Consider the following 15,107-nt stretch of genomic DNA (forward strand, 5'->3'; position numbering starts at 1 on the left):
GCCCCACGGGGAGGCCACACGTGATGCCGCCACTGGCGGACCCTGCTGAGTCCAAACTCCAGGCCACCCCAGCGGCTTCTGTCATGGGACTGAACACCTCCAGATGATTCTGGCCGCCAGGCATCAAATCGCCCTTCGCCATCTGAGGCTTCCCGGCTGTGTCCGCAACATCACGGAGCAGACACAAGCCGTCCCTGCTATGCCCCAGATTGCTGACCTACAGAAGCCATGTGTATAATCAAAGCTTTGTGCCGCTGAGTCTCAGGATGGTTGTTACCGCAGCGGTAGTAACTGGGACACCAAGAGTCTGGCGTGCTGGCTTCTGACTTCTGGCCTAAATTTATTGTGTCTCCCATGAAGGGAAATTTTGTGGGTCCTAACCTTTCCATCTTCTGCTCTATCATGAAATACATTTGAGAAAGAAAAAGAGAAAAAAAAAAAAAGAAGGAAGAAGAAAAGAAGGGATGGAAGGGAGGAAATGAAGGAAAAAGAATAAAAGACTATGTCCCCTGGCTGAGAAATGCCATCAGCGCTCCGCTGTGATCTGCATTGGACTTCCTGTCAGATTTGCACCGAGTCAACACAGTCTCCTTGATTTATTTCCTAAATTCTCTGGCTTTGTTTCATATTTTGCTATTACAAAAAGAACCATGAAGGTACTGCCTGGTGTGAGATTTGTCTATTCAGTGACACACAGCCTTCCCAGCTGACCTTGATCAGACGGAGCCAAGCCCAAGGGCTCCGCATGGCTCTCATGCTCGGTGGCTCCAGAAGTCCGGTCACATTCTCTAGGAAGGAGCTATGGACAGCCCACCCCCTGAAACCACACTCCCTAAGGAAAACCTTGAGCATTTTTGCCGGCTTCCTGTGTGCTGAGGAGATTGGTCTCTACTTTGGGAGACCCGGGTCTTTGGGAAATCTATACTGTGCCAAAAACTTGTGGAAGCTGCGAGGCAGCAGCACAGCCTCCTCCTGGGCACAAAGAGACTGGAAGGCTAGAGCCTGGGGGCTCACTCCTACAGCCCTCAATGAGAATTAAATGTAGTTGACATGAATTAGTTTGGAAAGCCAAGAATCCTGGGAAGCAGGCCCGTTGTGTTTTCAGTCTTGGACAAATCCTGGTCCTACTGTCTACTAACTGCATAGCTTGGACAGGTCACTTACAGGTCACTCTGACTCCCTTATAACCACCGCCCCGACAGTGGGAAGATGAAATGAGATGGCATGCCCAGCCCAGTACCTGGCATCTGGAAAGTTCTCAGTCAGTGATAGCTGTTGACATGATTGCCCAAGGCCTCCAGCAGTTCGTTGTTGAGCTTTGTCACAGCTGGTTCCTCCAAAGACTGGACATTCCTCACAGTAGCCTTAGCACCTTGCCCACTGCACAGCAACCAGCTGCTTACATTTCTCTTTGCTCCTGGTTTGTGAGTTCTTTGAGGCCAGAGTACATGTCTTGGTGCCACACTAACTTATGGCAAAGAAGAAAATCAGTATTGTTTAAAAGGGTAAGCGTGTCGATAGCTCTTAATAGCCACGTGACTATGCATGCATAAGGAAGAAGAAATCAAAACTTAACCTAGTGCACATGTTAAGGTACCTACTTAGATGCTCAAGTGTGAAGTCTGCCTTGTATTAGTTTTCCTGAAAGTGGGAAGGGGTGAGAAGAGGCAGGCTGGGGTCTGAGAAAGGAGGTAGAAGCTGCGGGGCAGGGGGCAGAGTGGAAGTTTGTGTCTGACATGTCCAGGTGGCGTCAGGAGATGTAGTTTTTTTTTTTTTTAAGATTTTATTTATTTATTCATGAGAGACACAGAGAGAGATGCAGAGACACAGGCAGAGGGAAAAGCAGGTCCCATGCAGGGAGCCTGATGTGGGACCTGATCCCGGGACTCCAGGATCACACCCTGGGCCAAAGGCAGGCGCTGAACCGCTGAGCCACCCAGGGATCCCAGCTTTTTTTTTTTTTTTTTTTTTTTTTTTAAGATTTTATTTATTCATGAGAGACACAGAGAGGCAGAGACATAGGCGGAGGGAGAAGCAGGCTCCCTGCGGGGAGCCCCATCTGGAACTCAATCCCAGGACCCCGGGGATCACGACCTGAGCCAAAGGCAGGCACTCAACCATTGAGCCACCCAGGCGTCCCTAGAATTAGCTTTTGTCCTTCATTGGGTGTGTGTAGGGGGGTAGGTACAGGCATCCTGAGGAACTCTGATGGCTTCTCAGAACTGTGAGATCCTTCTTAAGGTGTTGGTCACATGTTTGAGAGAGAAACGCACTATGGGTTTGCTAACAAAGCGAACCCCACAGGGCCAATGCTTGGCACAGTAGATGGGTAGTTGTGACACTAGGGGCCACTGTAAAACAAGTTTTTCAGCACCCACTGTCTTGTGCAGTCCCTTCCATGATGACTCTTGACTTGGCCACGTAACTGGCTTGGCCAACAGGACATCCCCAAACTATGGAAGCAAAGTGTGAGGCATAGGATATAGACTTCAGCAAATTTCTTACCAGGAAACCTCTTCACAGCTGAAAAAGCACCGGTGCTTCTGGGTAGACCCTTAGGAAACCCCAAGCCAGTGTGTGTCCAAGGCCAGTGAGCAAACAGGTTTGCTAGGAGAGCAGGATTGTATGGAGGAAGAGTAGGGACTGGGGACAGCAGGTGGGCTAGGACCAGGCAGTGTGTTAATGGTCTTGGGATTTTTTCCTGAGGCACCAGGGAGCTGCCAAGGCAGCACAAAGCATGGTGCTCTGTGACAGGAATGTGGACAGGATTAGAAAGAGGAGAAGCTCAGTTAGGGAAATCCTTTCCTGAGCAAGGGAGAATGAGGGCCTGACCCAGTGAAGGGAGCAAAGTAAGTGGATATGAAAAACACTGAGGCAGGGGGGAATCCATAGACTCTGGGGGACATGGCGGAGGGGAAGTGAAGGGAAAGCCTGAGATGACTGAGGTCAAGTTGTGCGACTCAGGAGTCAACTATGCTGGTCACAGGAATGACAGGAAGTGGCAGTGATGAATTTGATGACTTTGCCCAGCCTGGGGAAAACACACGGGGCGGGGGGAGGGGGCAGGGAGTGTATGCACTTCTGAGGCTCAGGAGGGCCCAGTTAGAATGCAGATGTGGGGGTCTCTACATCCTGGGGGACAGTCCGTGCAGGTGAGTGGATGGGATGAAAGAGAAAGAAGGGGCGGGATCGGAACCCAGGCCACCCCCAGTGACTGGTCACCAGGTCAGCGCTGCTGGGCCTAGGGTACGGTCCTAGCCCCCCTCCTTCCAGCAGGCGCCAGGCTTCTTTTTTTTTTTTTTTTTTTTTCCAGGCCTTTCTCTTGTGGCCTCGTTCTCCTGTCTCCAAGCCAGTCCGTGACCCAGTGCGGAGTCCGAGTTGGACACCACGGAGTCACCATGCACACAGCACCGATACGCAAGCCTCCGTGGAGAGACATTCAGAGCCTTTCTGGAAGTCCTCATTGAATTTTCCCCAGGAAAATCTGCCTGCACCAGACCTGGCTGATTTAACACACAATTTCAAAGGGTTTGTCAATTTGTGATGTCCACTCTTAGACACAGCTAAAGGGACTCTGCTCAGGGTCAGCTGTCTCCTTGAGGAAGGTCGAGAGAAGAGAATGACTTGTTATCTGAGGCTGGCCAGGGGAAATCTCTGCCGCTTCCAGCTTCCTAGAGCTGTGTCTTCCTCGGTCTGCTCCTTGGGGACTCTCGTCGGTAATTCGGAGTGCCACACTCTTGAAATCACTTGCAACCGCTTCTCTCTTTTTCAGATGAGACAGTCCAGAGGTGACAGAGGGACAGGTGCAGCCTGGGGTCCAGAGACTGAGACGACCCTGGGGGCCACCCCAGTCACCCATTGCTTGGCCAGCCACTTCCTGTCACACTCCATCCCTGGACAGTTCATAGTACAAATTTATTTAAGCATGTGTTTATACAGAATACAAACCGTCGGGGACGCCTCCGCCCCCTCAGCCAACCAGCGCCCAGACCCAGAAGGTCCCGCCCCAGGAGTCTGAGCTGAGTTCTCAGGAGGCGGGATCTTGGCCAGGCGGAGGGGGCGTGGCCGCGGCGGGAGGCGGAGGGGGCGTGGCCGGAGCTGGGCGTGGCTTCCGGGCGCGGGGCGGAGTCGGGGCGTGGCCCGCAGCCGCGGTCAGCGCGGCCTCGCTCGGCTCCCGGCAAGGCGAAGGGAAAGGGGTCCACCGGCGTCCTACACGTAAGCGTTCTTCCCGTATTTGCCAAAGGTGCTGTCGCCTTCTTCGTCCGAGGCCGCGGGGCGCAGGCGGTCAACGAGGCCGGGGGACCGCGCCGCGGAGGCATCGTAGGGGAGCCTGGGTCAGCGGGGCCTGGGTCAGCGGAGGCGCGCCCCCCATCCCGGCCGCCCCCCATCTCGGCCGCCCCCGCCCCCGCCGCCGCCGCCCCCCACCCCGGCCGCCCCCGCCGCCGCCGCCCCCCACCCCGGCCGCCCCCGCCCCCGCCGCCCCCCATCCCGGCCGCCGCCCCCGCCCCCCACCCCGGCTGCCGCCCCCCATCCCGGCCGCCGCCCCTGCCGTCCCCAATCCTGGCCGCCCCCGCCGCCCCGCCCTTACCTGGGGGCCGGGGTCGCGTCGGGAGCGCGGCAGCAGCCGGAGCCGAGGCAGACGCCGCCCAGGATGGCGAGAAGGGAGGCGCTCCAGCCCAGGTAGAGGGCGGGGCCCAGCTCGTACCTGGGGACAGGGACGGTGCGCGGCGGCGCTGGCTCGGGCCCGGCCGCGTCCCACCCACCCAAGGACCCCCAGGGCGGGGCTCCCATACTCACTTGGTCCCCGGATACAAAGGGTCGAAGAATTCCCGGGTGATGTTGAAGGCGTACCAGGAGATGGCCACCATCCCGCAGAATCCTGGGGAAGGAGAGGAGGGCCACGCTCCAGCCCCAGGCCCGGCGGGGGGGGGGGTGGGGTGGGGGGCGGCGCAAGTCCAAGAGCAAGTTGCCGTCCCTCCCTAGGTCCTGGCCCTTCTGTCTCCTAGGGTCCCGAGGGCAGCCCCTCTTTCATGTCTAGTCTCCCAGGCTCTCCCCTGGTCCGTTCTTTATCCCCGACCTGCCTAGCGTCTTGATCAGAGCTGACTCACGTGGAATCTGCCCCATCCAAATCCTGCCCATCCTGGAAAGTCCAGCTGCCCCAGCAATTGTCTGCGAAGCTTGCCCTGATGCCTGTTGCTTCGGCCTCCCCAACCCCCACACCCTCCAGCCTGGGACAGGCCTTTGCCACTCAGGGCAGTGAAGGCGTGAGGCCAGTGAGACCCCTGGACTACTGTGAGACCTCCAGCCTTGGCCCTCTCCGGGGGCTCCTCCAGTAAGTCACCTGAGCTTTCTGAGCCTGTTTCCACAGCTGGGAGGAGGCCGTGCCCACCCTACTTCGCGGGCTTGTGGTGAGGCGATGGATGCGGGTGTTTTACAGACTGAAAAGATGGCCAGTCCTACAGTATCGTTCCTCTTTGCTGTGGGTTTGCACGTACACCCCTGACTCTGACCTTCCCAGGCTGGCTGTAAGCTCTGGGGGCAGATGCTCACTCACCTTTGGGGTCCCTCTCACACCTCATTCATACCTGGCTCCTAGTTGGTGCTCAATAAACGTTGCTGATGGATTGATTTGTAGTCAAGAGAGTTGGTGAGCATGAGTGAGGCTGGTGTGAGCAGGGGAAGAGGGAAGACTGGGCAGGGAGGGCAGGTGTCTATGTCACGGGGAAGGTGAGACACGCACTGGGAGTGGCAAGCTGGAGAGGACAGGGAATCCCAGGAAGCCCCCCCACACACACACACACACACAACGCAGGGCACACCCACCACCTTCCCCCAGTTACCAGCCAGTATGTGTAGGACCCCTGCGGTGGCCGCCAGCTTGGCCTTCCTGGAGAGCTCCATGCCCCCAATGTTTATGCAGCGCAGCCCCACCATGCCTAGGAAGAGGCCCAGGAAGCCCAGGAAGATGGCGGTGATCATGAGCGCCCGGCAGGCCTGGAGGTACCCTGGGGAGGTGGGGCGCAGCCATGGGTCCCTAAGCTGGCCCCTTCCCGCTCCACCACTAAACCAGCCCCTTACATACAACCAGCCCCTGTTTGGGTCTTAGCCCATAAAGGCCCTCAAGTCCTCTCCTTCCCCTTCAGGCCCTATTTGGCTGATGGGGTCTCCTTCCCAGGACCTCACCTCAGCGTCAAGGAATCTCAACCCTTGCTCCCCCTGCACCTGGCTTTGGGGCGCTTCATGATGGGTTTTCTCCCTGACACTGCTGACACTTTGGCCAGATGATGCTCTGTTCTGGGGGGTCATCTGTGCATTGTGGGACGTTCAGCAGCATCCCTGGCTTCTATTCATGAGGTGTCAGCAACAATCTGCCCCAAGAGGGACAATCAAAATGCTTAGACACTATCAAATGATCCCTGAGGGACAAAATCACCCCCAGCTGATAACACTGCTCTGTTAGGTCGCCACCACGCTCTGTTGTGAATTACAGAAATTGCACTCAAGCGCCCCAGCCCCTTGCCCACATCTGCTTCTCTCTGGGTCCCACCTGGTGCCTGGCACAGCCCTGGGCAGCCTGAACTGAGCTTTCTCCCGAAGCAACCAGCAGGGGGCAGCACTGGCCCATGAGTCACAGGATGAAGGCCATTTCTGATCTGCAAAGTGGGATACCTGGGCGCAGGAACAATCCAAGCCCGTCTAGTTCATGTTATGTTTGGTGCCTCAGATTCCCCTTTGTCAAAGCTGAAGGAAACAGCCAGCTTCGTTCCTGGTCCCCTTCCCCCTTCTCTGTCTTTGATAGTTGCCAAGCACTCCAAGGACCTTGCTCCCCTTCCCGGGTGGGGCCGCGCCACGGTGCTAAAGGAGAGGCTGGGTCCCTGCCAGGAAGATGTGAAGTGGCCCGGGGCTGGCGGTTGGGAGGAGGGACAAAGTTCCCTGGAGCGCGTTCTCACTCCCAGCCACTCCCTCTGGAGTTCCCGCCCTCTCCCCTGCCTCCTCTACACACACATTCATCCACGCCACTCTACCCACGACTCTACCCGGGGCTGACCAGCTCTGGGTCCCCAGGCAGCCAGGGTAGACAAGGGAGAGATTATTGATGGGCCCCCAGGGAGCAAGGGCTGGGCATGATTAAAAAATGAGAGTCAGGACCCCCTTCAGGACCAGAATCACCCTGGAAGTGTCGGCTACCTGGGTTCCAGCCCCCCTACCACCTGTGGGACTCTGGGCGGGTTAACGCTCGTCCTTGCGGCTTTCCAGTAAGACGAGGCCGCTAACCCTGGCACAACCAGGCTATCGTAGACAGCACTGAGGGAGGAACCCAGCACCATGGCTGGGACCCGGATGACCCCCCATACGGGGCAGCGTCCCCCCCCCCCCCCTTCGCCTCAAGAATGCTCCTACCGCTCCGTCAGCAGTTCCAAGCGGGGCCCTTCTCTGGCGGACAGGCTCACAGCAAAGGCCCCTCCTCAAACCACGGGGTAGGTGAGGGTGGGTGAGGGTGGGTGAGGGTGGGTGAGGGTGGGTGAGGAGGGAAGGGCTGTGGCTGCTGGGCTGGCTGCCTCCCAGGCCCCCTCTGGCCACCCAGCCTTCTGTGCTTCTGGCCTAGACGGTACTCAGCTTTATAGGGAGCTTTGGGGGGCACCTGCCTTAAGGCCTGGGAAGAGGGATGAAGGCATGACGCCCCCACTGCTGTCTCAGGAGATTCTGGGAACAGTGGGGGCCTAGAGACCCACACAGATCCCCTAACTTCTTAGAGCATCTCTGGCATTCCTGGGGGATTTCCAAACCCAGTGTTGGCGTTAGTTCTGTCCATACCCTGCACCTGCAGTACGGGACGAGAGCAAGATGGCTCTGATCTTCCCCTCTCGCTGTGGGGCTTGGGGCGGAAGGGGGACCCCCCTGGGGCATGCTGGTGGCTACTCCTAGGGTGAGCGGGAAGCAGGAAGATGCTACCACCACCAGGGGGAACCTTTCTGGGTCAAAAGAGCTGTAGGCTCCAGCCGCTTCAAAATACTACAAAAATACACTGCCTGAGAACACCAAACACACGCACAGCACACACCCCTACCTGCTTCCAGTGGATGCTGAGCTGCAGGGAGACTCCCTTTAAAAGGGCCCTTTAGAACTCACCATGGCAGTGGGACGGGTGCCCCCGCCAGAGCCTGAGGCTCTTAAGTGTCTCAACCCCAAGAACCCAAGACAGGGCACCCTCTGCATCCCACAAACCCCTGCATTCCCACCCCAGCGCTAAGATGCTGAAATCAGTCGTGTTTGTACTAGGCTAACACAACATGCTAACGTTCCGTATGTTTTATCCCAACACATAACCGTCCCCTGAGCCAGTGGTTACTCGGATTCTACAGGTGGGAAAAATGAAGCTCATTTTATCACCTGCCTGGGGCACAGAGCTAGCAAAGTGCACCCATCAGGCTGACCCTGGTGCCTGCACTTGTAACCACTAGGTGTGTCACATTAGGGCAGGGGGACACGTGGGATGAGGTCCCTACTGCAGTTCCAGAAAGGGGGCTGCCCCCAGCACTCCCAAGCACCTCCCAGCTTGATCTAGGCCTCCCTTACTAGTACAGTGCCCAAAGCCCGACCATGGGCAGCACCCACCCTCCCCAGGGGTCTCTCCCTCCCCCAGCCTCCTGCCACCCTCTACCCCCTGGAGCTCTCCCCATCCCATACCAGAGAGAGCCAGCAAGGACGGAAACTCCCGGCAGCTGTAGACTCCTAGGGAGTCGGTGGCACAGCTAAACCAGAGGTTCTCGAAGATGGTGTTGGTGGTGATGACGCTCCCGTGCACGGTGGACACTCGCCAGTAGCTGTTTGGCAGGGTCACCCCCAGCATCAGCAACCCCAGGGCTGCCATGAAGAAGCCGAAGGTCTCCACAGCCACCGACATGGTGGGATGCAGGGCCCTGGGGGGGCGCCTGGGGCCCCAGAGAAGGGGAGGGGCTGAGCCCCAGGGGAACTTGAGAAGCTTCGGCTAAGCTGGACTGCTCAGGCAAGCTGAAGAGAAAGGGGGGCCAGCGGCAGTCTGGGCTTCAGGTCTATCTCTTGGTTTCTGGCCCCGGCCCTCTCTCTGGCTCTTTGCTTCCCGGAAGGTCCGGGCAGAGGAATGAGCCTAGAGCACCAGGCAGCTGTTGACGAAGAGATGGAGGGAATAAACGAAACGGGCCAAAAGTCCACCCCCTCCCCCAGCCTCTGGGCTGCTCTGGGCTCCCCGCCCCAGGAGGGGGGCGGAGAGGACTTCTGGGAGTGACTAACGGATATGGCCAAGGAGGGGCCCCCATGGGAGGCGGTGGGAGCCAAGGGGAAGCATGTCTGACTCAGCTTTCATCGGGGGCCAGAACATGGGAGAAGAGGGTGACGGAGAGGCAGAGACAGAGTGCCCACAGACAGACCTCTGGTAGGGCAGCAGCTGAGGAGCAGAGCCACCCTCCCAGATGTTGGTGAGAAGAGTTTAAGAAATGCAAAAGATGGGGACACCTGGGTGGCTCAGCGATTGAGCGTCTGTCTGCCTTCGGCTCAGGGCATGATCCTGGGGTCCCACATCGGGCTCCCTGCATGGAGCCAGCTTCTCCCTCTGCCTATGTCTCTGCCTCTCTCTTTCATGAATAAATAAAATCTAAAAAGAAAAAAGAAACACAAAAGACCCAGGGTTTCCTTCCTCCAAGGAAGATGATGGTTGGATAAGGGAACAGGGTATCTGGGAGAAACCCACTGCCCTGGAGTCCAACCAACCCAGAATCAAACCAGACCCACCATTTACCAGGGACCCAGGCGTGCAGTCAGCCCTGTGCTGAGATTGTTTCTGCTTCTGTGAGCTAGAACCAGCTTCCTCGCCTGTGACCCCAGATCAAAAGCTCCTGCAAGTTGAAACGCTCCCTCCTCGGTGACCACCCCGGGTCCGGGTACTGCAGGCCTGGGCTGAGGCCACCAGTGGGTTGCTTCCCCCCTTGTTGTGCTGATCTTTGACTCTCGGCACCGAGCTTGATCTTACTGCCAAGGGCCACTGAGGAGGATAAACCACAAGCCCAGAATGTGATCCTATGGGTAATCTAAGCTGCTCGGTTATCAGAACTGTCATCAGCTCTATTAATTACGATGGATTCAAAACCTTCGGGTCCCCACCCCAAGCCAAGGCTAAGCACCTGTCCCGGTGTGGACAGTATCATTTCCTACCCCTAGGCCAAGCCAGGGCAGCTCTGCTCTCCTGCAAGCACAGCAGGGGCTCAGTCTCCAGGGACAGGGGACGGAGGCTACCCCCAGGCAGCACCACATCACTTGGCCAAGTGTATTCCCCCACCCCATGGCCCCCCTCTCGGTGTCAGGCTCCCCTGAGCTCCCCTCAGGTGCCTCCTCAATCCCTCCAGGCTAGGCTGGCTTGGCTGTGGAACGAGAGGTATGCAGTGAAGCAAGACAGGCCCACGCTGAGCCTGGCACGAGGCGGGTGTGGGGCCAAGCAGGCTGGGTGGGGACTGGGTCCCGACCTTCCATCTCTGAGCCTACAGCTGGGATGTCCTAAGTTCGTAAACTTTTCTCCAGAACTCTGATGACCCCATGCCAAATGCCTATTCCTGCCTCTGGGCAGCAGCCCCTCCCCTAAGGGGACAGGGGTGGGAGTTGGGTGGTGGGGAGGATAGAGGGGGGGACAGGGAGGGGGCCACAGGAAGACAAAAGGAGGGAAGGGCGGAGGTTTTGGCGGAAATGGAGTGGGGGCCCCCCTGGTGTGGAAAAGTCCACGTGCTGAGATGCAGCTGTGTGGGTCAAAGGAGACGGACACATAAATCCTGGCCTGTTCCCTCCACTCTGCCCTCCCGCCTCCACTCACTGCTCTTTCCTGGGATTCAAGCACCATTCGAGGCCTCATCCCTGTCTCGGTGCTGCCAGCTTTGGAGGTGGGGGGTGGGAAGAGGAAGGAAGGGTGTGGGGTCTGGGCAGCTTGGCAGACAAAGACGAAGCCCACACCAGCCACAGCAGGCAAGAAAGGACCCCGGGGCACCCCCACCCTTAGGCCTAGTGGAGCCCGCCCCTTCCTCAACACGGAAACAGCAGTTCCCAACCCAAGGCCCAGTTTTATTTACACTCATTCCGGAGCACATGGTTTGGGGCTGTTGGACAATTCTCTGGGGAAAGAAGAATGAAGGCCGGTGGGCAGTGACAGGGTATGGAAAGGACAGCAAGGATGGATGGGTCCCCCCTCTTCGACTGTCCTCTACAGTCTCCAACATATCCCTGGGCAGAGGTGGAGGTGTGGTCTCATTCAGGATTTGGACTTGGATACAGCAAGTCCGATGAGTCCAGCCAGGCCCGCCACGCCCAGGGCCATGCCTCCGACAATGGCCATGCCCACTAGTCCATCTAGGAAGGGAAACGGGAGACTGTCAGGAGCCCAGCACCCCCAGGAACCCTACCTGATGCTCCTCAACAGATGTCATGAGGTGAGGGGATCCAAGGCTTGGAGGGACCAAGAGGGAAGTGCTTGGTGGGGGGTGGGGGCGTGGGGTAGGGGGCTCATCTCAAGGGAAACCAGAGAGCCCAGGCCTGGGGGAAGGACTTGGACTTAACCAAGAGCCCAGCGGCACCCGGGGGTGATGACGGGGCCCGGCAGACAGGAGAGTAGGAAGTGTAGGAAGTGGAGGGGGCAGAGAGGAAGGGTTCACCTTTCTTCATGGCCTTGTCAATGAGCCGTTCCAGTTCCTTGGCCTGGTTGTTCTGGGGCTCTGTCTGTAGCAGCCCCCGCACATACTTTAGTGCCTTCTCATATTCCTGCACTCAGGGAAAACACACAGACACACACACCCTCAGTATTCTAGCACTCCTCCTGCCCATCCGAGTGGCCTTCCTTTTGCTGGCCCTGGGGGCTCCTCCCTCTCTACCTCCTCCTGTAGTCCAGCCCCACCCAACGGAGTAGAGTCCACAAACAATCCCAACTGTGTGGGGGTGATAAGATGGGGGAGATAACAACCCAAGGCTTGGGGTTGCACCCCAACCTGAGGTCACCTTGCTCCCCACACCCTTGGCAGTTGGATCCTTCGGCTCTCACTTTCCCTCAGTGACCTGGCCTGCCATCACCCTGCACCTCTGTACCCCCTGCCCATGGCCCTCTTCGGCCTTCCCAATGGCCAGGGCTCTCCCCTGGTGGAGAAATGAGAGGATGCCGGTGGCCCACCCAAGTAGGGAGGGGTAGGAAAAGGGGCAATCTGCCTTACCTTGAGCCGGTAATTCCCCACAGCCAGGTAGAAGACATAATCCCGCTGCTCCTCCTTACTCCCCTTGGGCAGCAGTTCTAGGGAAGGTGGGAAGGGAAGAGGGTGAAAACTACTTCTCACCTTTCCTAGTGCTTGTGTGTCAGGGACCCCTTCCACTCTCTGACTCCCTGTATGATCCGGGGAGAAAGTCACTGTCCTGAGCTTCCGTTTCAGTTCCAGTGACTCTCGACTTCCCAGTCGGACCTCTCAGGCAGTGTGGACCCAGGCTGCTGGACACCGGGGTGATCAACACCCTGATCTCAATACTGCCGTCAGCTCTGGTTCATCTCAGTAAACTGAGAGGAAATCAAGGCACTGGAGAAGCCAAAGGCATCTCGACTCACTTTGGCACCTGCTGTGCATTCTCACTGCCCTTGTTTGCTGCCCAGATTAGTGTTCAAGTAAGTCTGCACTCCCTCCCCCTTTAAAAAAAGCAACTTGAAACTCATCTTCAAAAAAAAAAAAAAAAGAAAGAAAGAAACTCATCTTCAATTAGCATTCCCTGAATGATGCAACCTGACTCTCTCCTAATTCAGGGACTTCTCATAGGCTTATGTGCTCAGTTGTATGCTGTGCAATGGGATCTGTGTGGCTAAGTAGTTTGGCAAGTGTTGACAAATCTTCCCAAGTGTCTGTCCTGTCTCCTCAACAGGACTGGCGATGCTTAGGAGACCACACCTACAGCTGTGCACTGCTCTGCAGGAAACCTGAAAAATCTGAATGAGCGAAAGGGGCAAACATAGGTGGAAGTGATTTGCATCAGAAAAGATTCTTGTTTTCATAGATTTACCATGGCCACCTTTTGGCTGTACACCATTTTAGTACATGATTACTGACCAAGAGAAAGGGGATGCAGGGCACAGAGAAATTTAAAGCTCATGTGCTGCGTACCTCTGACAAATGGTGACCCATCCCAAACCAAGGGGAAGTAGGATTCCAATAAAAAAAAGGACCATCTGCTCACAGGTTTTGGAGACTGTCTTCTGCACTTCTTCCACGCCACCCTCGTGAAAAATTTTCAACAGCTGCTGAATAAGCAACATGGTGGGGACAAGGAGCAAGGGACTGGGACACACAAGACAGGCGCTTCTAGTCCTAATTCAGCCACTAATTCATTAGCTGTGTGACCTCTAACAAGTTCCTTATGGTCAACTACCAGATCGCCTAAGTCCTGCTGGGACTGTCCTGCGCTGACTGGCAAAACAGGGATGAGGTGGTAATTAGCCAAAAGCACACTGGGAGAAGCCAGGCTAAGGGGCAGCCCTTTGTTGCAGGTGTTTATGGGAAACTAACTGTGAGGTGACTCCTCTAGGGTCCCATGTTGAAAAGGGATCCCAGCACTTTAGATGGAGGGAGTGAACGAGGCCATGGCGGCAGAGAAGGGGAGAGCCGCGTAGCCTAGCACCTCACCCTCCAGCAATGCGATGCCTTTACGGATGTCGTCGTTGTACTTGCTGCGCACCAGGCACCAGGCATACTCAAACTGCGTGCTCTTGGACACGGAGCCTGCTGCCTTCTCAGATTGAAATTTCTTTTCAAACTTCTGCCATAGGAGAGGAGAGGAGTCATTTAGAAATGAAGAGGCACGCCATTCTCTACCAGGCCCTGCGTGTCCATTTCCCAGTCACACCCCATCTTCCACAGTCTCTGCCACATTTCCCTCGCGGATCTTGACATCTGGCCTCCCAGGTTCTGCTACCTTCATCCCTTGGACCCAGACCCAGGCATCCTGCTTCTTAGCGGCGGGCTGTCTCCTTGGACAGTACCCCGGTCCGTGTCCCTCCCCCTAGTGGTACCGAGCGGAAGGGCCACCTGGTGGCGGCTCCAGGCACCGCTCCGGAACCAGCTGACCGGGAGCGGCTAAACAGTAAACATGCTGTCAGAACTGCTCAACAACAGCCCACGCGATCCCTCGTCGGTGGCTGCTTCCCCCAACCAGCCCCCTGGTCGGGTCTGGACCTTTTCTTATCTGCAAAATGGGAATTAAAACAGTGCCCACCTCCTAGAGCTACAAAAATTGAGATACGACCTGCAATGCATTTAGCACCGTGCCGCATTATATGAAACTTCAAGGTAGTCTCTATACTCTCCCGACACTAAAGGAATAGTGGGGTGGGGAGGGGGGAAGAAGGTGTCCGCACTCTGACCTAACTCCTGCACGAGCCCAGAACCTGTCAGCCTTTCCACGCCAGACAAGCAGGCCCTGAGTCTGGGGCGTGGTGGCACGGGAAACTACAACTCCCATTAGGGTACGCGACAAAGTAGAACCACCGGGCAGGGGCAGGGCGCTGCAGAGGATGCCGGGAGCCGTAGTTCGGCTTCTCTAGGCTAAACTGATGCTGGGTAGAGGGTCTGGCCCCAACCGGACTCTCCTCGGGACCCGCCCGTCCGAAGGTTCCCTTTCCCTCCCTCGGGGCCAGGCCTCACCAGCAGGTCGTCCACAGACACCAGCTCGTTCAGTACGGCCTCCATGGCCGCCGCCCCTGCAATCCTCACACCTAAGTCGCTACTGTGCCACCGTCTCCATGGCCTACTGGCAGGGCTGGAGAGCCACTTCCGTCGTCCGGCGGAAGTAGGCCCCCTCCCCAGCGCAGAGCCAATCACCTCACGCAGCTGATGCCAAGCCCGCCCACTGCCGGTGGCGCCCCGCCCCTTCCTCCCAGCGCCGTCAGCGCACACCTTGGGGCACTAATGCGCACGCTCCGACCGGACCACCTTGTTCCCCCACCTGCCGACAGCTCTAAGTCCCACGTTTGTCCTCGCGGGTGCCGCGCGTGTGCCCTCCTCCACCGAGGCTGCCTTAATAGAGTTTGGGCCTATGTCTTGGTGGTTAGCCCTTGGGCTGGAAAA

General features: G+C 57.3%; 2 protein-coding genes and 1 long non-coding RNA gene across 6 annotated transcripts; 1 reads left to right on the forward strand and 2 right to left on the reverse strand.

Moving 5' to 3' along the window:
* Positions 1-3,757: 3,757 nt before the first annotated feature.
* CLDN15 (claudin 15) lies at positions 3,758-10,921 on the reverse strand. 4 transcript variants are annotated; one of them, XM_072837324.1, is made up of 8 exons: positions 9,776-10,921; positions 9,493-9,631; positions 8,689-9,143; positions 6,548-6,653; positions 5,841-6,005; positions 4,798-4,879; positions 4,589-4,705; positions 3,758-4,330 (listed from the first exon to the last, which is right to left on the reverse strand). In XM_072837324.1, the coding sequence occupies exons 3-8, from the start codon at positions 8,903-8,905 to the stop codon at positions 4,286-4,288; spliced, it is 732 nt and encodes a 243-aa protein (XP_072693425.1). In that variant the 5' UTR covers positions 8,906-9,143; positions 9,493-9,631; positions 9,776-10,921; the 3' UTR covers positions 3,758-4,285. The 4 variants fall into 4 exon arrangements, with proteins under 4 accessions (XP_072693425.1, XP_072693426.1, XP_072693428.1 ...); XM_072837325.1 differs by having other exon boundaries at positions 9,769-10,921; XM_072837327.1 differs by lacking the exon at positions 6,548-6,653 and having other exon boundaries at positions 5,841-5,936.
* Positions 4,551-5,628, forward strand: LOC140639026 (uncharacterized). Its single transcript, XR_012035909.1, has 2 exons — positions 4,551-4,680; positions 5,086-5,628. It is a non-coding gene; the product is annotated as an uncharacterized lncRNA (long non-coding RNA).
* A 140-nt stretch (positions 10,922-11,061) lies between the features above and the next one.
* FIS1 (fission, mitochondrial 1) lies at positions 11,062-14,879 on the reverse strand. Its single transcript, XM_072837329.1, has 5 exons — positions 14,685-14,879; positions 13,668-13,800; positions 12,219-12,295; positions 11,670-11,775; positions 11,062-11,367 (listed from the first exon to the last, which is right to left on the reverse strand). Exons 1-5 carry the CDS (start codon positions 14,727-14,729, stop codon positions 11,270-11,272), a joined length of 459 nt encoding a protein of 152 aa, XP_072693430.1. The 5' UTR covers positions 14,730-14,879; the 3' UTR covers positions 11,062-11,269.
* Positions 14,880-15,107: the final 228 nt, after the last annotated feature.

This window comes from Canis lupus, chromosome 8 (genome assembly GCF_048164855.1).
Source record: "Canis lupus baileyi chromosome 8, mCanLup2.hap1, whole genome shotgun sequence".
NCBI classification, from domain to species: domain Eukaryota; kingdom Metazoa; phylum Chordata; class Mammalia; order Carnivora; family Canidae; genus Canis; species Canis lupus.

What these genes read in the sequence shown, in the direction of transcription:
- FIS1 (XM_072837329.1), bottom strand. Translation starts at nt 14,729, where the DNA reads ATGGAGGCCGTACTGAACGAGCTGGTGTCTGTGGACGACCTGCTG. An exon ending in TGTCTGTGGACGACCTGCTG is followed by an intron (nt 13,801 to 14,684) that starts GTGAGGCCTGGC and finishes CTCCTATGGCAG; the next exon opens with AAGTTTGAAAAGAAATTTCA. An exon ending in AGGCATCGCATTGCTGGAGG is followed by an intron (nt 12,296 to 13,667) that starts GTGAGGTGCTAG and finishes CACCTTCCCTAG; the next exon opens with AACTGCTGCCCAAGGGGAGT.
- CLDN15 (XM_072837324.1), bottom strand. Translation starts at nt 8,905, where the DNA reads ATGTCGGTGGCTGTGGAGACCTTCGGCTTCTTCATGGCAGCCCTGGGG. An exon ending in GTCCTTGCTGGCTCTCTCTG is followed by an intron (nt 6,654 to 8,688) that starts GTATGGGATGGG and finishes CCCACTTTGCAG; the next exon opens with ATCAGAAATGGCCTTCATCC. An exon ending in AGGGCTGTGCCAGGCACCAG is followed by an intron (nt 6,006 to 6,547) that starts GTGGGACCCAGA and finishes CCACCTCCCCAG; the next exon opens with GGTACCTCCAGGCCTGCCGG.